General features: G+C 42.3%; 1 protein-coding gene across 4 annotated transcripts in view; it reads right to left on the reverse strand.

The window, feature by feature from the left end:
- The window catches only part of RARB (retinoic acid receptor beta), a 424,940-nt gene that overhangs the window by 84,463 nt on the left and 317,752 nt on the right, over positions 1-22,725 (reverse strand). For all 4 annotated transcript variants that reach the window (XM_030933177.1, XM_030933192.1, XM_010358001.2 and 1 more), the window contains exon 3: positions 12,987-13,128. In XM_030933177.1, the coding sequence (XP_030789037.1) occupies positions 12,987-13,128 (142 nt within the window). The remainder of the gene's footprint in view (positions 1-12,986; positions 13,129-22,725) is intronic.

Raw genomic sequence — 22,725 nt, forward strand, 5'->3', positions numbered from 1 at the left:
GGTCCCAGTACTAAAAGATGTCTGTCTTCATTAATCTAATTCATCACATAATTGCTCAATTCTTTGTTTTCCAGCTGTAAAGGGAGAAGGATGAAAGAAATAACCTAACCATGATAGTTAATATTTTGTAATAGCAGTGGGAGAAGAGATAGGGTTTAAGTGCTTGATACCACTCCAGGAAGAGCAAATTCCAGACTGTACTCTATGTAAGGATTTACTGAGTGATTTAGGTAGCCACTCTCCTGAGAACTGCTGTCACTGGGAGAAGGTTCTTAAAGGGCCATGTTCATTGCTCCAGAACACAGGGACTGCAGGAGAATTTCGGGTTGCTATTTTTAGGGAGACATTTGTTTCCAAACAAAGGGCTCTCTGCCAGCTATTTTAGAAGCACTTGCATATTTATTCAGCCAACTCTCTGTGCTGGGGATTGTCTTTGGGCATTAAGGTTTTATCAATGTCTATTTAAAGCAGAATAAAAAATAGCTCAAGATGAAAACATCCAATATTTCCAGTTTAGAATGTAAGGCACTTCCTTTTTTCTTACAGGGTTGATATCTGGTTTCTCCCTCTCTCCCTTCCTCTCCCCGTTTCTGAAATTGCCACCTGTCTTACAATCTGTAGTGTGTCTTGGTTTAATAGGTGCCGTTTTCCCTTTTAGCGGTATTTAAAATAATAGTGCACTTTAACAAATGATTGATCTGATGAAATATTTGTGTGTGTGTGTGTGTGTGTGTGTGTGTATAGCTTTGAGAGAAAGTAAATCTCTGTTAGGACCTATTTACAAGCTTCATCTGTTTACATGCACCATGGAACAAACAGCATTGTGATGTCATGTCATGAAAGAGGTAACATGCTATCATTCATATGGTGCAAAGTGGGAAAGCAGGCAGAATGGGAAAGGTAAAAATGGGCTCATGATAAGATATCAATAAGACCTAATGTTTTCTTGGGCTTGTATTTCACTTTAAGTCCACGTGTTCAAATCACTTAATTCTTGGAAAGATCAGACAGAAGTTCCTGATTCAGAATCCCCAGTCCTTAAGTACCCTTTTCGCTCTTTCTCTCTTTTCCTTCCTTCCTCCCCTCCCCTTCCCTTCCCTTCCCTTTCCTTTCTTCCTCTCTCTCTCTCTCTCTCTCTCTTTCTTTTTGAGATGGAGTCTTGGTCTGTCACCCAATCTGGAGTACAGTGGCACGATCTCAGCTCACTGCAACCTCCGCCTCCCGGGTCAAGCAATTCTCCTGCCTTAGCCTCCTGAGTAGCTGGGATTACAGGTACATGCCACCACATCCGGGTTTTTTATTTATTTATTTATTTATTTATTTATTTATTTATTTATTTTGTATTTTTAGTAGAGACGGGGTTTCACCATGTTAGCTGGGATGGTCTCAATCTCCCGACCTCGCGATCCGCCTGCCTCAGTCTCCCAAAGTGTTGGGATTACAGGCGTGAGCCACTGCACCCAGCTGTACCCTTTGCTTTCAATTCATTCCAGAAATACCTATGAAATACAAGGCACTGGGTTCACAATTAAAGACTCAAATAAAAACCAAACTCCATACTCATCCTTGAAGCACCCCCAGCCAGTGAGGGACCTCCTGTGTGATGGGTTTTCTCTCTCTCAACACATATATACACACAGACACCAAAATCTCCTGAACCCCCCCAAGAAACCGTTTGACTCTGAAAGTCATCTCAACAGAGGTGCCACTAACACATCATAGCATAGAGAGGTGACAGTGACCCCCACACACTCCTTGCTGTTAGAAAAGTGTGTCGTGTGTACATGTGCATGCCTGCTCATTTAGGAAGAAGGTGGCTTCAAGGAGAAGTAGGGAGGGAAAGGCACTGCAGGCAGAGAGAACAGCAGGCACAGCCTAAGGATGCTGTGTCACATGCGAGGACACTGAGTGGCTAGTGGCTAGTGCATGGCACATTTCGGGGCACGTGACAAGAGATCAGTGTCAGACAGGCTGGGGCAGCTGTGCAGGGCTCTCTGCTCATGCTAACATGTTTAGACATTTGGAGTTGATTCTGTAAGTGTTGAAGGGCCATGAATTCCAACATCAGATCATCTGGCTTAGAGCTGAAACTGCTTCTGGCCCCATCTACCCATCACCGTGCTTTGTTGGGGTAGATGTGAGTCCCAAGTACACATACTTCTTGTTTTGAGTAAAGGGACCACTGGTCCGGAAGGAGCATTAGCTGTCCTGTACAATCACTCAGGACCACTGATGAACGAATACACCAATCTTTAGAGACCAGGATAGCTCAGTATCATAACAGATACCAGAACAGTAACAGGAGCTAATGCTTAGCTAAGTACTGTTTTTAGCCCCTGCCATATATTAATTCATTTCCTTCTCACAATAGCCACATGAAGTAGGTACTATTACTCTCTTCATGTTACAGACAAGCAACCTCGCGCACACAGATGTTAACTGACCTGCCCAAGATCACACAGAGCTAAGTAAGTGGTGGGTTGGGGTATGAAACTGGCTGCCCCTTAAGTTCCGACTTTAAGCTGCATATTGCCTTGCCACTCTTTGGGAGGGGGAGTAAATGGTGCAACTTGAGAGTCTCTCATGTCTTTCATTATCCCTCCATCAGTTCCCGTGGATGCTTAAAATCCACTGTGACAGATCCACCCATTCATTGACCGTTTGTTTTATTAGGAAAGGTCTAAACCTTGAGGATCCAAGAAACTGAGATCCCCCTTCCCATCTTCAAGTTGTGCACAGAGTTCAGGTTGTGAGGAAGGGTTAGCGGCAGGCAGCAAGGCAGGGGCATGTCAGTGGGATCTGACCAGCAACTGAGGCACTACAGAGACTCTGAGAGGACCGAGGCCACCGCTTAAGACTCTGCTTCTATTCCTAAGATACAAGAACATATAAAACCAGTGTTTCTCAAACTTCAGTCCTTTGAAGTACTGCCTTCACAATTTTGCACATATTAACAGGCTGCTATACACTTATGATTTCTGTCTCAATTGGTTTTCTTCTTAAATAAAATTTAGAGGAAATTTTTATATTACTACTATAAAGGGGAAAGGAGTGCCATTTGCCATAAATAGAAAGGTAGGGTAAAAAATAAACAGGGTTTTCAGGTCAACTGCCCGTGTTTGTAAAGTTTTACTGGAACAAAGCCATGCTCAATTGTGAAGCTCTGAAGCCGCAATAGTAGAGTTGAGTAGTTGCAAAAAATATCAAATGGCCTGCAGACGCTAAAATACTTACTGCCTGGCCATTTAAGAAAATTTGCAGACCTCTGAAATAAATACAATCCAGTCCTACCTAGGTATTGTTGCCATCCTCTGTTAAAAAGAGAGATTAGCAGAGATTCATCTAACAGTAAGGCTGTATTGGCATCAGATTTTTCTCATTGGTAATAAAAAGACAATAAATATTGAAAACGAAATAACTTTATCATTAAATGAGTAGATACTAACTCATGACAAGTTCGTTATTCCCTAAAATTACATTTCATATCACAGCATGCAGTTTACACTTAGGGGAATACAGAATTAAACTAGTATACATATCAAATCAAACCACATATATAATTTTTTTTTTTTTTTTTTTTTTTTAGACAGTCTTGCTGTGTTGCCCAGGCTGGCGTGCAATGGCTCGATCTTGGCTCACTGTAGCCTCTGCCTCCCGGGTTCATGCGATTCTTGTGCCTTGGCCTCCAGAGTAGCTGGGATTACAGAGGCACGCCACCATGCCCGGCTAATTTTTTTGTATTTTTAGTAGAGACAGGGTTTCACTGTGCTGCCCAGGCTGGTCTCAAACTCCTGACCTCAAGTGATCCACCCACCTCAGCCTCCCAAAGTGCTGGATTACAGGTGTGAGCCACCATGCCTGGTCTATAATTATAGAATACTTGATTTGGGAGCGAATACAGGTGAAGATACTGAAAACTGTGTAGCCTTAAATGTGTGCAAGAAGTTCACTGTTTAGAGAAGCAAAGGGTAGTTGAAAGGATGCTGAGAATTAGAATTAAGACCCATGGGTGTAAACCAGCTGTGTGACCTTAGGCAGGTCTCTTACCCTCTCTCAATTTCAGGAAACTGAATCAGAATATGATTCCTGTCCTACCTGCTGCACAGGATAACCTGAAGTCTTGGGGCTCTTGCCATTAGTAAAGCCTCTTGTGACCATGAACTACCACAGCACCACTGATGTCCTCCCCAGCTTTCCTCTCGGGTGGCTAACAGCAAAAGCGGTCTTGCTGAGAAGGCCACAGAGTGGATAGGAGTTGGTTGGGAGAAGGGACATGATGGATCTGGAGGAAGGCAGGCTACAGAGTCCCAAATAAGGCAGAGGAGAGATGGAAGGTGCCAGATGAGCAAAGAAAGGCAGCTGCTGGGAGGGCGGGGAAGGGGAAGGGGAAGGGGAAGAGAAACTTTGCCTCTGTGGTGATTTAGCTTGGGCTCAGTACCACGGGAAGACCCCGATGGCCTCACCTTGAGCTGACTGAGGCAGGAAGGGGGCCAAGCATCCTTTCTAACACCCCAGTTCAGTTTTCTCCATGGAGTTGAGTTCCAGGATACCAGGATACTCTCCCATTCTCTGATTACACATGTCTCGGCATCTCTGGGCAAATGAGCCATCTGGCTCCCGCTTTAAGTAGCCCAGAAAGGTGGATATTTATTTTAGAAACCATGCTTGCAAGCTTTATTTTTAAGGCTGTGACATAATATTTGGGGCTGCACTTCTACGTTCTAAACAATTCAAAATGAATAGAGCCTCTACTTTTAACTTTTCTCCTAAAGTATAATCAAGGCTGTAACTATAATAAAACACAGCTGTGGCAGCAGCAACAGTGGCAGCCAAACTGTGTCACCACAAGAAGCAGTAGCAGAGAACCACTCTCATTCAACACCTACTATGTGCCAAGCATGGTGCTAAATGCATTACCCCATGAGGTCCAATTCACAAAACAATCCTGCAGCATTGCTGTGATAATCTCCACGCAATGGGTTAGTTCATTTCACGTGAAGCAAAATTTTGCCATGTGCCCAAGTTGAGACAGCTAGAGGCGAAGGCTGCATTTGAACTCAGCTCAGGCTAACTTCAAAGCCCTTTGTTCTTTCCCCTGTGCTGTTCTATTGTGTAAGGGACATTTCTCATTTTTCTAAGGTGAGAATGTACTGAGTGTCCCCACTCCAGGAGACAGGCAGTGGGGAGAAATGTGTCAGTAAAGCTGAAGGAATGCTAATACCTTCCTTTGCAGTCTGAGTGTTAATGGGCTTTGAGTCCCGCAGTGGCACTGACATCACCGGGCTGCTGGTACCCAAACAGAATTTTTATTTTTTAAAGAAATTTCCTAAACAGATGCAGGCAAATACTCATATCTGGCAAGTAGAAAGGGGCAGCAGATTTTTATTTTCCAGCTTCTAGGATATTTTTAGATATAAAAGTAGGAAGTTTCCAGCCTTTCGCTTACTTTTGGGAGGCTCTTTGGGGATTTGTGTGCCACAGAGCAAGAAGAGAAGGTGTGGGTTAATGGTAGTCTCTGGTGAGCAGAACAAAATGATCACAGTGAACCTTGGAAGCAAAGTAACAGGCTGGGATCTAACACGGGAACAAATGAAGAAATAAACTAAAATTAGAAAGACATTAAGTGCCCTGATGATGATTTTTATGTAATTTCCCAACTACACAGGGCAACCTACAATATGAATTTCCCTGTTATTAAGCCAGTAAAATCCAGCAGTAGAACCAATGAGCACATCAATATAATTTGTGCACCAGCAAAGGTGATTCTAACTAAGGTTAAGTGCCTTTAGTCCAAAAGGTTTGTTTTAATCTAAGTTGAACAGTAAAGGGGGAATGAGAGAAACACAGAACAACAAAATTCTCCCACAGAAGTATCTAAGTGCCATACAAAGCACATTCATTCCATCCAATCGACCCATGGGGACGTTCACGTCTAAAGTATAAACTGGAATTTAGAGACTTTATGAAAAGCTGTTCTTAAGCTCAATATGCCCCCAAATGAAAAGGTGTCAATGAGTACTTAGGGACTCTTAAATTCAGAGATTATTCAATTGCTCTATTCTACAAATACACTTATGAAACTGTCATAGGAAAAAAATGCTGTGAAATACACGTTAGAAAGCATTCTCAAACAAAATCAGACATGTTTTGCTCATCACTCAAGGGCATGGGCACATAAACATAACCTCAAAGAGCAATACAAAGAGGCTCCCCTGCATGAATTCATGGCCAGTGGTTTTCAGAAAGAAAGGAACTAGGATGAGGGGATGGCAGCAACAGTACCTTCCACGGTGTTTTTGTTACAGACACAGGGTGGGGGCACCCAGTCTTGGAGGAGGCCAGTGACCCATGGGAACCTAGCCTAACCTCAGGGGCATCCAGGGTATTATTTTTTTATTTTTTTTTTTTTTTGAGACGGAGTCTCGCTCTGTCGCCCGGGCTGGAGTGCAGTGGCCGGATCTCAGCTCACTGCAAGCTCCGCCTCCCGGGTTTACGCCATTCTCCTGCCTCAGCCTCGGAGTAGCTGGGACTACAGGCGCCCGCCACCTTGCCCGGCTAGTTTTTTTGTATTTTTTAGTAGAGACGGGGTTTCGCTGTGTTAGCCAGGATGGTCTCGATCTCCTGACTTCGTGATCCGCCCGTCTCGGCCTCCCAAAGTGCTGGGATTACAGGCTTGAGCCACCGCGCCCGGCCTGCATCCAGGGTATTCTACTGTCCCTTCCTCACAGCACCCAAGTCCTAATTCTGGCCTAATTCTTGTCTTCCACTTTCCTTTTGACCTCCTGACTGCAGTGTCTCCCCTATCCCTGGACCCCCTTCTGTGATAGCTAAAGTTTGGCAGAGGTAAGGTCCAAACCCCAACACATGTCCATCTTTGCTTCTCCCTCTTAACTGGGCTTCTGCCATGCACAACTACCCAAGACACCTGCTCAGCTCAGCCTTTTTCACTGGCAAAAGCCCTAGAAGATCTAATGTCTTCTGGGGGAGGGAACTGGGAAGAGGAAGCAGCTTATGGAAACGCTGCTGTCTAAACAGGATTAAAAGCATCAATTCTCATGTCACGCCTGGGCTGTTAGGCAATACCAATGTTCCTCTCATTCAGGTAGAAAACACAGCCTCAAAGAAGTTGAATAACTTGTTATGGGCCCCTAGAAGATAAACGAATGACTACAATTTGAATACACACCTAGAATTGTTTTGCCTCTGACAACTTTTCAGAAAGTAAAGCCAGGGAGAAGCTGGGTTTGCCTTATAAAACTGGTCACATTTAACCACTTGATCAATCTAACTTCACTGAGCAAAGCTTCATGCTAAGTTCAGGGGCTACAAGGTGAGAAAGACATGATGCATGCTTTTTAGGAGTTTATAATCAAGCCAGGGAGACTCACTGGTGTGTGAAGAATCATACTATCTGTATAATATATTAAGTTTGCGGTTCATGGAGCTTTGTGCAAAGCACTGTGAGAACACGAGGTTGGGGAGGGAGAAATGAATAACTCTGCCTAGAGTGTGGAACGAGGCTTAGGGGTGGCTTCAAAGAGGAAATAACATTTCATCAGGCTCCTGGGGTTCAACTGAAGGAGAAGGAGGTGAATCCTCAGAAAAATGGAGACATAGGGCTCCTAAGTCAGCATGGTGTAGTGTGGCTGGAAGCTGGGTGTGTCTACTGGTAGGAGATAAGTGTGGGATGGGATCACAGAGCAGCCCTAAGTGGCATCTGTGGCCACTGGATGAGCCACTTAAAGCAGATGTTGGCAAACCATGGCCTGTGGGCCAAACCTAGTCCCTCACCTGCTTCTGTAAATAAAGATTCACTGGAACATAACCACACTTGTTTGTTTATGTTTTCCATGGCTACTTTTGTGCTATCATGGCAAAGTTAAGTAATGAAGACCAGGACAAATATTTTCTTTTTTTTGAGACAGGGTTTTGCTCTGTTGCCCAGGCTGGAGTGAAGTGGCATGAAAATGGCTCACTGCAGCCTCAGCCTCCTGGGTTCAAGTGATCCTCTTGCCTCGGCCTCCTGATTAGTCACAGGTCCACACCATCACTGTCAGCTAATTTTAAAAAATTTTTTGTAGAGTTGGGGTCTTGCCATGTTGCCCAGGCTGGTCTCATTAAACTACTGGGCTCAAGAGATCCTCCCATCTCCTTCTCCCAAATTGCTGGGATTGCAAGTGTGAGCTACTGCACAGGGCCTCAAAAATATTTTCTAAAATTTCAAACATTTTTTAAAAAAAGAGCTGGTTCCTTTTTTTTTTTTTTGAGACGGAGTCTCACCCTGTCGCCCAGGCTGCAGTGCAATGGCGTGATCTCAGCTCATTACAACCTCCGCCTCCCAAGTTCAAGCGATTCTTCTGCCTTGGCCTCCTGAGTAGCTAGGATTATAGGCACGCGCCACCATGCGCGAAGAGCTGGTTCTTTTAAAAAATGGTTTGCTGACCTTTGGCTTAACGATCTGAAATATCAGTTGAATTTCTGTAACTGACTTAAATGCATGTGATCAGGCTTGCTAGGGCTTTACTCCCATGGTTTCTAAACAGTATCATCTTAAATCTTCTTTCTCATCATGGACCATCAGCTATTACCTATATTATAAGCTTGTCTGGACATTTCTTTTATAATCCAAATGTTATGCCTTCATTTATTGTTTCTCTTTTTCATTAATTGTTTTTATTTCACGGCTTTGCCACATGCTTTCCTCTTCTGACATCACTAGTAACCTCCCACACCACCAGCAGAAGTTCATCATTCAACTTTGAGTCTGTTTGCTTCCTTTGCCTCCTTCTCCAATTCTTAGTAAATTTTTGTGCCACCTTTAGAATGCTGCTAAAAATCGATTTTTTTTTTTTACTTGCCATTACCGTGTTCAAATTCTATGCTTTGACAGACAGCTACTTCTCTGCAAAAAGGCTTCCCTAGTTCTATAAGCCCTTGGAAAATACAAGGTATACCCAGCAGTATTTACAAAACAGAAAAAAAAAAAAATGAAGAAATAAGCACACTGTTCTGTTAGGCCACGTTAAAGGATTTCTTTTACTTGTAAATCCCCTTACATATGTAAAATCAAATTTGATCTATAAAAATTAAATTTGCACATGATTTTCTAGGGGATACATCTCTAATATAGAGCAAGGAGTATGGTTATTGTTTTATTAACCACTGGCAATAAAATAGAGTGGAAAAAGGAACTGGGAGTTTTAAATGCTGCTTCCTATGGCACGCAGTATATATTTCAATTTGAATATAGACTTTCTCATCAAACTGCCTGCTTCCAAATCTTAGCACTGCCCCTTACTAACTGTGTTACCTTGAGTAAATTAATGTCTCTGTGTCTCAGTTTCCACATCTGCCAAAAAAAAAAAAAAAGATGGGACTTGGGAAGGAGGAATTATAACTAATCTATCTCATAGGGTTGTTATGAGGATCAATGGGATAAAGCATTAAAAGTGGTTAATGTAGGCCGGGCATGGTGGCTCACGCCTGTAATCCCAGCATGTTGGGACGCCGAGGTGGATCACTTGAGGTCAGGAGTTCAAGACCAGCCTGGCCAACATGATGAAACTCCATCTCTACTAAAAATACAAAATTTAGCCGGGCGTGTGGCAGGTGCCTATAATCCCAGCTACTTGGGAGGCTGAGGCAGGAGAATTGCTTGAACCCAGGAGGTAGAGGTTGCAGGGAGCTGAGATCACGCCACTGCACTCCAGCCTGAGTGACCAAAAAAAAAAAAAAAAGTGGTTAATGTAGTACTTGGCACATAGAAAATACCCTGTCTAGTTAGCTATTACTATAATGATTCTTAAATTTTCCCAGTTTTTACCCTTCTTTTTTCTCCCACAGCATAAAGAAGAGTGCCTTGGGAACAGCACTGTGGGACCTGACAAATCGTGGCGAACATGAAGTCGTTTTTACCTCCTGTCTTTCTGATTCTCCTCTGAGGAACATTTTCTTCCACACTCCCCGCCCACATGGTTTGGGTGAAGTCAACTTCAATCCTGGGCTGTAGATATTGTCACATAATCCAGACCTGGCTAATCACAATATTCTATCCCCCGTCCAAAGCAATGCATTCATAGAGGGGCACATGACCCAAGTTAGGCCACTGAGAATCTGTCCCTTGGCTTTGATGGAACAATCGGGATCTAAGAGTCTCTCTTTTTAACGGGTCAATAGATTATCAGCCTGGAGCTGTTGGTGCCCTTCTTTGTCAGACATGGGGAAAGTCTTCCTGAGAATGAAGCCAGCACAGCAAAAATCAGCTGTGAGAGACAAAGAAACAATGCCCCGAAAACAAACATGTGCCCTTGGATCCAGCATATTACTCTGGACTTTTCAGTGACATGTGCAGAGTTTTGTAGCTTAAGCCAGCTTGGGCTGGGTTTTCTATCACTCTCATCTAAAGGATTCTGACACATACAGATGAACTGACATGTCCTATGGCTAGAACGGAATGTGAATCTTGCTAATCTTGCTATTGCAGAAAAGGCATGGGGAGGAGAGGTGGCCGACTTCACTGTAGTCTTGGTTATGTCTTCAGCCAGTTGGGACAGCTGGGAAAACCGTTTCATCTTTCTGAGTCCTAGTGTACTTGTATGTCAAATGAGAGAGGTGAGTGAAAATCAATCTCTAAGATCCCTTTTCACCTCTAACATTCTACGAGTATCTATTATTCTTGGGTTCATTTCAGTTGCGTATACTGTGGTATAATTGGTTACTGATTCTCATATTTGCCTGCTTCCTTCTGTTTCAACTTTAAAAATACCCTATTAGACTCTCAAGCTCTATATTCCAAGTGTTTATTTCTTTCCCTTCAATTTCCTTTTAACAAAAATATATTTATTTTTGTGTACTTGGACATAATGATCCCATTTTCTTCCCATTTCTATATTTTTAAATCTAATTAAGGTGATAAGCTCCTTGAGGGCTGATGCTAGAGTTTTCCTGTGGGTGTAAACATTATTTTTTTTAATTGCCAACCAAGCTGCCAGTTTTTACAGAGCAGCAGGATATGGGTTTTAAGTAATGTAAGCAGGAAATGGGTCTCCAGCCCACACAAAATAATGCAAAAGTACTGATTTTCCCTGAGACCACATCTGGCTTACTCATTTATAATTTCAGCCTGAACTGAAATTCTCCCACAGAAATGCTATGTGACATCCATGTCTACAGAACATCAGACCAAAACTGGAGCAGTAGGTGATCATCCTGTGAATCTCACACACAGGAATAATCTGGCTATTTCAGGTTATCATACCTTTCTCTTCAGTGGTAGCATTTAGAGCCTGAGCCAATTGAATGTTAGCTTCCTATCTTCAAATGTATGGATTTTGAGTAACTCAATGGCTCTAAAATTTAGAGGGAGGGAAAGGAACTGGATGAAATGTGGCCAAGTGACCGATCACCTGCAGATGGAATTGCCTAGGGGAAAAAGAGCTTCCCAGAAGGAATGGCACATGCAAGATGCTTTCCTGTCTGATGACCCACTGCATTCTCATTCATGAGGACTCTAAATATTAACAAGACGTCCATTCTAAAAGCCTTAATGGGTTCTTCTTGGCAAATATAACAAAACGACCTGGAGGCAGTGGTTTCATAGGGCTGGCTGGTTCAGTAATTCAATGGTGCTATTACGAGCTTGATTTCTGTCTTTCCACTTTACCACCTACAGTGCATGCTTTGTGCTACAGCTGACTTCCCTGGGGATTGGAGGATGGCCACCAGGGTATTTGTGGCTACCTGTTTCCTTGTTCACATGCACAGAGGGAAGGGTACTTCTGTCCTGATATTCTACACACGAGTCTTGAATTCCCTCTCACTGAACCAGCCTAGGTTACATGTTCACACATGTGGTTGGAACACAAAATATGCTGATTGGCTTTAATTGACTGAGTGGATCCCAGCCCTGAAGTTTTCTCTGAAGCATATAAACCTAACGGGTATAAAAGAAAACTAAAATCTGAGTACAGTTAGGAAAGGTGAAGGTGCAGGAGTACAGTTAGGAAAGGTATCTGCGTGGGCTACCAAGAAACATCTGCTACAATCCCTGAGCAACAGCTCCAAGCAGAGGCAAGGTTCCCAGCTGGGCACCCTCAGAGCAGTGCCTCTGGTTGGCTCTAGGAGCTTTCCCTCTTCAGTCATTTCACCCAAGGGTCACGTTTCCCAGTTCCAAAATCTAAGAGCTCCTGATTCATAACATAATTCCTCCAACTCCATTAGAGGATCATGGTGGGGGTGACTGGCTCTTTGTCCCACGCTCTTGGAAGGCAGTAGCCATGTCTCGGGTATCTCCAGGGTCCCCACGCAGCACCCAGCCCACTGCTCGCAGGTGCACAGCACGCCATCACCAAAATCCCCCCGCGATAGAGTGACAGGAAGAGCAGAAGTCCCTCAAGAGTGTCACTGGGCACATATCCCCATGACATCCCCAGGCCTGCTTGAGCCAAGCCATCCACCTAATACTTTCTTATTCCCTACATTTGTACATGTCCGAGAGAGAGAGTAAAATCTGTTGCAGTGTTTATATACTCTGTTTACACTAAAGCCTGTATATTCCAAATCCTTCCCTCCTAAAAAAAGGGCAAATTATGACTACTGTTAACATTCATGCCTATCATTTTATCTTATCCTTACTGATACAGGCGAAGATCCTTATGTCCATTGTCAAGATGGGGAAATGGAGTCACCATGTGACTGTGCGATATGCTTGAGTTACTGCTAATGACTCTGGGATCCACAGCGAGTTAGCCAACGCTTTGGAATACAAATCTGCCATCCACGACACCTAACTCCTGCCTTTCCACCAACTGTCAGTCAAGTTTCATCTCAAAATCTCCATATCAATCCCCATTTTCATGTCATCTCGATTCACACCTACCTTTGGCAAGATATCATTAGTGTCAAGTGTGAATTCCACATGACTGTGGAAGGTGAGCAAATCACAGAAATAAGGAAAAAGGGAAAAAGGTTTTTGAGACTGCACTTACATTCTTTGGACATTCCCACTTCAAAGCACTTCTGGAGTCGACAGTATTGGCATCGATTCCTGGTGACTTTATTAATAACACAGTTCTTATCTCGGTGACAAGTGTAAATCATATTCTTCTGAATACTTCTGCGGAAAAAGCCCTGCAAGCAAGCAAGAAGATGAGAAAACTCAGTAAAGCAAATGAGCTTTGCCAGAAATCAAAGCCAACCTTATCAATGCATTAATTGCTCTTTTTGCATAATGAAGTGATGGCAGCAGAAAAGTTAACTTACATAAACCTTAAAACCCTCGTGAGATATCAAGAGCTTCTCCCTTTGTTGCAAACCCAAAAGCCACTTTTAATCAAAACTAGACATGACCATTATTATCTTGCTAAAGGAAAATTAATTCCAAGCTGATTTACTTGGAAAATACCAGAGTTGGGTTCCCTCCAAACAGGCTTAGCTTTCCTAACTGGCTCCCTTGCTGACCAGAACAATTTCAGATCAGCCCACTACCAAGAAGCCCAATATATGAGGATTTTTACCCAATAAAAGAAATTATTGGCTGGGTGCGGTGGCTCACTCCTGTAATCCCAGCACTTTGGGAGGTTGAGGCGGGAAGATCATTTGAGGTAAGGAGTTTGAGACCAGCCTGACCAACACGGTGAAACCCTGTCTCTACTAAAAAAATACAAAAATTAGCCAGGCACAGTGGCGCACGCCTGTAATCCCAGCCTTGGGAGGCTGAGGCAGGAGAATTGCATGAACCTGGGAGGCAGAGGTTGCAGTGAGCAGAGATTGTGCCACCATACACCAGCCTGGGTGACAGAGTGAGACTCTGTCTCAACAAGAAAGAAAAGAAAAGAAAAGAAAAGGAAAAGAAAGGAAAGAAAAGAAAGAGAAAAAAGAAAATAAATTATTTGCCTAATGCGAGAGTTAGTTTTTTCAAAGGAGTCTTCTCTGAGTTCTTTTACATAGCTCCTCTCACAACATTTAAAATACAATTTTAAAAAATTAACCAAAATTGGAAACAAGAAATAAAAATGAGTGTCTGCCCATTTAATGGCATATTAGAGCTATGTTGTCCAACATGGTACCCATTAGTCACATGAGGTTACTTAAATCAAAATTAATGAAAAGTAAATAAAATTAAGAATTCAGTTCCTTAGTTACATTAACTACATTTCAAATGCTCAATAGCCATATCTGGCCCATAGCTACCATAATTAAACACCACATATATAGCATATTTTCATCATTGCAGAAAGCTCTATTGAGTAGTAATGTACTACAGCATTGACTGACAAGCCCACCTAAGTGTCATCTAACACTCACAGGAAATATAACTTTGTTTGACTTACTATTTACTATTGATTGGACTCAGATTCTCTACAGACTGTAGAAAACTAGTAAATTACACATAATTTTTATCTAGTATAGGTGCAAAACATTTCTGACCAGATGAACAATAACCCCAAATATTATTGTTTTATTGCCTTGTAGGAAATGAACCATTTTCTATCTAACTTTGCAATCTTATTCTGGTATTCTCTTTTCCTTCACTCCTTTCTCTCTTGTTTTCTATCTACCTGAATATCTTTCTCATATCTTCCTTTAAACCAGCTTGGTCATCCCACTATTCCCTTCATCAATGAGCTAAATAATTTTTGGCATGTGCTTACTAAATACTTGAATGAGTTTTTTGCTTTTTAACTTTTTGAAAATCACATTTTGACAAAAGAAGCAATTTACCCTGATTTTCTGTGAAACACCGACAAAATAAAGCAGACTTCAGGCTCCAGAAGCAAGGGTCCCCAACTTCCTCTTTGTCTTCCCTGTTTCTATGTACAGCTTTGCAGACGATGGATGATCAAGTAATGCTTGCTGAATACATACATGAAGGATATACCTGCTGCCTTTTCTGTCTTCTAAATGCCTAAGAAAAACTTCCACGTCGCTATGAGTATTAGGAGTGACGAAGTCTACCTTGCCAGTTGTGATGTGGCTTACATCAACACTAGAAACTACTCTCTTGAATGTAAGAAACACACCATTGAATGCGTTGAACAGAAACTAAGACCCACCATCTGAGTTCAACTTTCCCTGCAGTACATTAACACTGTGGGAGCCAGAGCTAAGAACACTCAAAGCTAAAGCACATTAGCAAAGAATGCTCGTGTAACACACATTGTTTAGGATACTTACGTGGGCACCCTAGGATTTTAATGTCTAAATAAGCATATTTTTACTGGCATGGTTCAACTGTAAGCGCCTGGAAATCTTGTTTAAGGTTGCAACTCCTGTCACATGTCCCAGACACACACATTTTCCAAGAAAACACAGCTTATTTTTGTGCCTCTGGAGCTACAAATATGCTTAGAATCTAAAAGGTTACCAATACTGTGAAATCCTCCCAGAATCTGTGCAGAGTGGTCACCTAAAAATATATCTTTCCCTACAAAAAATATAACTGCGGGCCACCTTCTGTTGCCAGATGCAGAAACTCAGTTTACAGAAACCTCCATCACTCTTCTGCCGAGAAACACTGACACAATGGAAGACATGGTCCTTTACACACGTGGGAAGAAAATGAGATAGGGACAAAGGTGACCCCCTTCATTTATTAAAAACCAAATACTCAGTTCAGCAAACACTTAGTGAGTGACCAGGAAGGCGAGAAAAACAATCTCATGATGCTCAAATGAAGGAAGACTAGAGAATGAAAGAACTTTATATGTCACTAATTACCCAGTCAGTGTGGTTCAGTAACAATGACGGCAGAAACTAAATAGGACTTCTTGGTTTTCCAAATCAGATTTTTGGCTGGATTTCAGGAGAAGGTCTAAGTTTCAGTAAATCATTTCCATCATGGTAGAACACTTGCTGACTAAAATATATGCTATGAGGTATTTTTATACATGGGTTGAGTAAACAGACATGCCCTCCGAGCCAAAGGGAAGCTTGCATCGTACAAATTCTCCTCCTCCTTCATTGGTATTACGAATTGTTATATTAACCTCACTCCCTTCTGGATCACTGCTTTGAGGACCCAGTGTATGTGGTGGGTGAGGGCAGTTATCCTCATACACCTAAAGTTTACTTAGCTAAGATTTCAATTGAGGTTGACTCCTCCTTTTAACAAACTATTTAAAGTGGAAACCATTTCTCTCTGGCTTACTTGGAAAACCAGATCAACTCTCAATATTAGAAGGTACTCATGAAATAAGAGAAATGCAAACAATACAATAATCAGATGTCATTTCACTCCTACTAGGCACTGTGTCTGCTGCAGGCCAGGAGCCCCAGCCCTCCTCACTTCTTGCTGAAAAGGGAGCTTGGCAAGCATGAGACACACATCAGCACTGACTCAAGATTTTCTGTTTGAGGAATTCAGAGAAACAAATAAGCTTCTTATTATGTGACTGATTTAAAGCCATGGATCTGCCCCACCTAAAATTAGACGCCTTAAACTTCGCAACAAAGTTTGGGATAGTTATTGAAGCCAAGGGATGGGTAGACACATCTGGAGGAGAGGAGATTCAAAAGTTGAGCATGTACAGAGGATGAATTCAGTCCCATTTGGAGGAGCAACCTGAGAGGAGAGAGCAGAGGTAGGACAGGTCCAGCCCTGGATTAGGAGTTGAACGCCTGGGCTGCAATCTCCTCATGGTCACTGAGAGGCCTTGAGCGAGGCACAACCATGTGGGACTAAGCTGTCTCTTTCCCTGAATGAGGGGTTGGGCAGTTTACTTGTAAGGTCCTCTCTAGTCACAAATTAACACCAGGAAGTGATGTGTTGGGTAGCTAGAGAGTGAGACTTGGGGAGTTTCTGTGGGCAAAGAAATTGGCGAAAGAAGAGGTAGTATTTGCAGACTAAGGGAAGAGGGACCATCCACCTGCATGGGCAAGAATAGCAACTTCTGGAAACCAGCCTGGGGCTTAAAGGACACCATCATGAGGGCTTTTATATTTGTCTTAGAACTGAGTCATTGCAGCACCTCACTGAGGGCCTCAGGCAGGTATCTGTGCTGGACTGAAGTTGGAATCTTTCAATACTATCCCAAGTGATTGTGGCTAGAAGTCTTAAGATCTGGTTTTCAGCCAGGCGCGGTGGCTCACGCCTGTAATCCCAGCACTTCGGGAGGCTAAGGCGAGTGGATCACCTGAGGGTTGGGAGTTCCAGACCAGCCTGACTAACATGGAGAAACCCTGTCTCTACTAAAAATACAAAATTAGCCAGGTGTAGTGGCGCATTCCTGTAATCCCAGCTACTCGGGAGGCTGAGGCAGGAGAATCGCCTGAACCCGGGAGGCAGAGGTTGCAGTGATCTGAGATTGTGCCATTGCACTCCAGCTTGGGCAACAAGAGTGAAACTCCATCTCAAAAAGCAAGCAAACAAACAAAAAAACACCACCTGGTTTTCTGCTATCAAGTCTGGAACTGCTGACACCATAATTTTACTCTTTCATTTTCTGGGAACTTCCTTTTCTCAGTAAACCCAGGAAAATTCTATGAGGTCACCTTGGCCAGGAAGCCTTCTCTGACTGATTTAAGCCTACATGGGTGCTTCCTCTCCTAGGCAACCATGGTATTTTGCTTTTCCTTCCATGTTATACCTATTCAAGGGTGATACTTAAAGTCTTAAACAATAGTACTGTCTGCTTTAGAGGTTACATAGGTGACATGGGGGAATGCCAACCTGTGGCTGGTGGCCACAGCCTCAGGGAGACCAATAGGCATTGTGCATTTCTCCATTAAGGTGTCACAGTGCCACCAAGTGTGCCATCTTCCTTGCTGATATCCATGTCTCCCTGACAGGGGAGTAGGATAGGTGTAAAGGCTGGTTCCTAGGAACCTGAGCTGACAACTTGGTGGACCCAAGGTGGCCTCCAGGCAGTGCCAAATAGACCTCCCTGGAACTAAGTAAGTACAGCTGGATGGAGGGAGGGAAGACCCAAGGCAATGGCCAGGCAGAAACTGGCAGGAAAGTGTTTCAATTTTTCAACACCTAATAAATTTTGTTGGGACACACCAGCTGAATAGCTTGGGGCTGGGACAGAACCTGACACACAGAAGATATTCAATTAATAATTGTTGACTAACAATTGTTAGTCAATTGTAATTATAACTGTAATCGTAATTGTAATTGTTGATGAAGTCCTAGCTATAACCAGAGCCAGAGTAACCGTCTTGGATTATACCTTAGTTTCTTAAATGTATTCCTTGAGGATGATATCATCTGTATTTAAGAAATTAAACAATAAGATTTCTCAGCTGTTAGTAGCAGACCCACTGATTTGAGTTGGAATCAGGTCAGTCAGGGCCTCTGTTGGCTATAACTGTGACTTGTGCACGTTGACTATGACTTTTGTTATACATCATAGCTTCTGCTGGCTAATCATGAATTCTGTCGGTCAAACATGAGTTTTGTTGCTTAATAATGAATTCTGTTGCTTAATCCTAATTTTTGTTGGTTAATTATGATTTTTCTTTATTAGCCATGGCTTGATTAGTCATGACTTCTGTTGTTGATTAATAGTTAAAGCCGTTAACACAATGAACACCAATTACCGAGATCGGAAAGACAGATCTGTGTTACAAACTGAGTCAAGCATTTTCTAACCGTGGATTTTTCAACTTTCCTACCTCATGCCCTTTGACTGCTGTTATCAAAGAACTGAGGTACAACCAAAAAGGAAAAAGAAAAACTCACATGGTGGAGAAGGCTATACATGCATTAGAGTCATTTGGTTCATGTATTAGCAGTAATTATGGAACGCCCATATCTGACTCAGATTGCTTCTGTCTCCCTGAGGGTATGAAGTACCACTGTTCCCAGTCACCCCTACTATCTACAGTGCAGAAAGAAGCAAAAATCAAAAGGAGGGATAACCGTCTTTTTTATACCTAAATATCCTATACATCAAATTTATAATTTTCTTGATGGACTCATCTTAAATCACAAATCAAGAAAGGACATGGAGCAAAGTGGCTCATCTCCCTGCACTCCTGCATATTTTGATATGGAATTGGGTTAGGCCATCTTCCCTCCTCTGATACCCTCAAATTGTTGCTCTAGATTTTTTTTTTCTCTGCACATGAACCCTGTTTCACCTTCTAATTCTCAGATGTTATCACACACAATAATCTCCACTATCTTCCACAGGGGATGATTTCTGTTGGTTTAGATACTCGTCTAGTGAATTGTCTAGTTCAGGCACACGTGGATTTGAACTGTGACTCGGCCACTTACTATCTGTATGACCCTGAGTGAGTTATATTAAGACCTCAATTTCCTCATCTGTAAAAAAAAAAAAAAAAAGAATGACAAAGTACCTCATGAGAGAACTGTGTGTATCTGAAGAGGGAATGCATGCAAAGTGTTAGCACAATCTGGCCACATAGCAGCCATCCAATGAATAGCAGCTACTGTTATTGACAAAACTTCTTTCCTCAAAGCTTTTTTCTGAACAATTTCCCATATACATTCTATGTTTAAATTAAAGATCCCCAAATAGTATAGGACAGTGTCCAACCTCTAAACAATATAGGCTCTTGGGGATGGACAACTTCATGATACCAAAGGCCATCTCTATATTTAATTGTCCACTTTTTGATTCATTCACTCAATGCCAATTAGAGTAGATGTGGTAAGCTTTCTTGGAGTATACATAGGTGGTTCCTGTCCTTTCTCAGTATAGAAGAAAAAATAAGTCAAGTGAACACTATGTAAGATGCCACCAAGCAGTGTGATAAGAACTTTTATGGAAGCAGAAAGTGAAAAAGTGTCCACTGTAGTGCCTGATCCACATATTGTAGACACATAAAATATTTATTGAGCAAATAAAGGCCTTAGGAATTCAAAGGAGTTAGAAGGGAGGAAAACTGGCACTTGATCTCAGCTCTAGTGAAAAAATAGAATTGGAAAGGCAAGCTTTCCCCCAAGAATATTATGGGTAAGCAACAGAGGTCAGGAGTAAGAAAGCGCAAGGAACAGCCAGTGGTCCACATTGGCAGAGATGTAAATGATGGGGGGGGGGGGCGGTGTAAGATACAGCTGGAAGAGGGGGCTAATGTTTAAACCGGGGAAGATCTTAAAGGCCGTGCCACGTGTTTACTAGAGAGACACTGTACTTGTCTGTGCAGTAGAGGGCTGAATTATATTCTGCCAGGATTGTCCGGGAAGCTGTGATTCATTGACTTCGTCACATATCTATCTGAAGTAGATATTGAGCTCTGGGAATCAATACAAATACCTAATACCCTGAGTCTGCCCTTGAGTCTAGGCAGGAACGTAGTCCAAGAATCCTTGCTTTCTAAAATAACAGTGCAATCTGCTGACTCATATTTAATCACACATTTGCTTGTGAGAATTCATACTGTGGTGTTTTGAATGGAAGTTATTTTTTAGCCTTAGAGCCATTGACATCAGGTTTAACGTGTGGAATGTGTCAGGATTGTTTGAAGAAAGGAACTAAGTAAAAGATTAAAAAAAAATTTTTAAGGCAATTTGGCACTATATTTAGTTGTAAAAAGCATTGGATCAGGGGAATCCATCCAAAAAGTGGTGTGGAAAGTACATCTATGTGAGCTGGGTTATTGCAGAGTTAATTTCTATCCCATGCAAAGTTCAAAAGAATAATTTCTCCTTCTAGAGCAAAAGAAGGAAAAGCATTACTTAGTCATATTTTCCTCAGTCATTAAAAGATTCTAACCTCATCTGAATAAAAAAGTAACCAAATGACCAGACCAGGTAGTCATTCAGCCATGCAGCAGGCTGGAACTCTGTGCAGTGTGACCCCAGGCCAGCAGAAAACTGCCAGTAATGCTCATTTCCAGCCAGTAGTAAATGCTGCCAGTAGGAGGTGAGTGTGGAATAATCCCATCACAGCTACTCTGGGAAACACGGGTTTTAAACCAGGAAACACGTTGCCTTAAACAAACAAAAAACACCCTCCGGAGTGAGTGGAAGTTTGTGCGTGACAACGTCTGAGAAGTTATTAATAGCAAAATTTGGGGCGAGAAAGAGAAAAGTGAAGACCTTTTCACCCCACTGAAAGACAATGGGTGAGAGGGAGGGAGAAAGTAGAAAAACAGCCTATTATTTTGATGACAGCGAGTTTCCTTCTATGCAGGGAGGGTGGACATAAATGCAATGAAAAGAACACTGAACAAGTCAAGTTAGAGGGGGCCAAACTCTGGGACACAAAAAAGAAAAAGACCAAATCTATACTCCAAACAAGAAAGCTGAGTTGTCTCAAGGGCAAAAGCTCAGAGCTGTTTATTTTTGTTTTTTTTTAAAAAAGGTAATAAATCCCCACCAGGACACGGTTCCAGTGCTGGGGATTTAGTAAAGGTATAGCCGTGGCTTCTATAAGGTCTGTTGGTCTATAAGCACCTCTTGCCTGCTAACTTGGAGGGTACCTTCTGGCCTTTCAGAGAACTTGACCATGTATTTTAGGCCTAAAGGTCTCCTTTCAATTCCCTTGGTCTAGAAGCTTCCTCAGCACACTTACTCTTACCATTAGAAAAGAAAGCCTGAATTTTGGAAATATGCATAGAAAAATGTCCTAAAAAAGGCAGAGATTACAGATTTATCAAAACATCATCACTGTGAAAGCAAATCTTTCGAGAAGAATATGATTATAGTATTTTCCTGGATTTTGTCAAGTGAACCCTTGACAGCTGAACCTCTGTTAGACCCAGAGACAACAGCTCTCAATCCTTTTAATCCCCAATTAATTAAAACTCCCTGAGAATACCAATGAAAAGGTGGCCCATGTTCTTAACTGAGAACCTGAACTCACATCATCAGACATCAAGGTCTAAACTTCCAAAGTCTATGATGTCCCAGGAAGGGCATGAAGCCAATGTATTCAGTTCACAATGTTCTTTATTTTAGAGGAACATGAGCCAGGGAAGAAATGTTACTAGGTAATGTAAACTGGAAACCAGTAGTAAGGAGAGATTACTCAGTTGGATAAAATGTCCTTTAATTTAGGTGAAAATATATCTTTTTCTATTTCCAAAACATGACCTTGGATAACATATTGTTTTAAATGACCAGGTATCATATAGGTCTGATTATCATAACCCCACTTTAATCGGTAGGCAGCAAGTCCACCAGGTTTTGTGATCAACTATCTCAAAACAAAATTTTCAGGGAGCAAGTTTCATAAGGCAAGTAAACACTGCTAAATTGTCTTCAAAAAGTGAAGAACTGTGTTCTGGGCAGGGCATGTGACTATGCAGTCCCTCAGGACCTTGCACCTAAGGGCCCGGAGCTTGGTTTACTGCTGTGCTGTCACTGTCCTAAAATTCAAAATAATTTTATTTTTTTATTTTATTTTTGAGACTGAGTCTCACTTTGTTGCCCAGGCTGGAGTACAGTGGTACAATCTTGGCTCACTGCAACCTCTGCTTCTTGGGTTCAAGCGATGCTTGTGCCTCAGCCTTCCGAGTAGCTAGGATCACAGGCACCTGCCACCATGCCTGGCTAATTTTTGTAATTTTAGTACAGACAGGGTTTCACCATGTTGGCCAGGCTGGACTTGAACTCCTGGCCCCGAGTGATTTGCCTGCTTTGGTCTCCCACAGTGTTGGGATTACAGGTATGAGGCACCGTGCTCAGCCCTAAATAATTTTTGAATAAGAGATAAGCATTTTCATTTTGCAAAAAGTCCTGCAAATTATGTAGTCAGTCCAGGCTATAGAATACCATCTACAGCAAAAGTGTTCCACCTCTTTTTCCTTTAT

The sequence above is a fragment of the Rhinopithecus roxellana genome, chromosome 1 (genome assembly GCF_007565055.1).
Source record: "Rhinopithecus roxellana isolate Shanxi Qingling chromosome 1, ASM756505v1, whole genome shotgun sequence".
NCBI lineage: Eukaryota > Metazoa > Chordata > Mammalia > Primates > Cercopithecidae > Rhinopithecus > Rhinopithecus roxellana.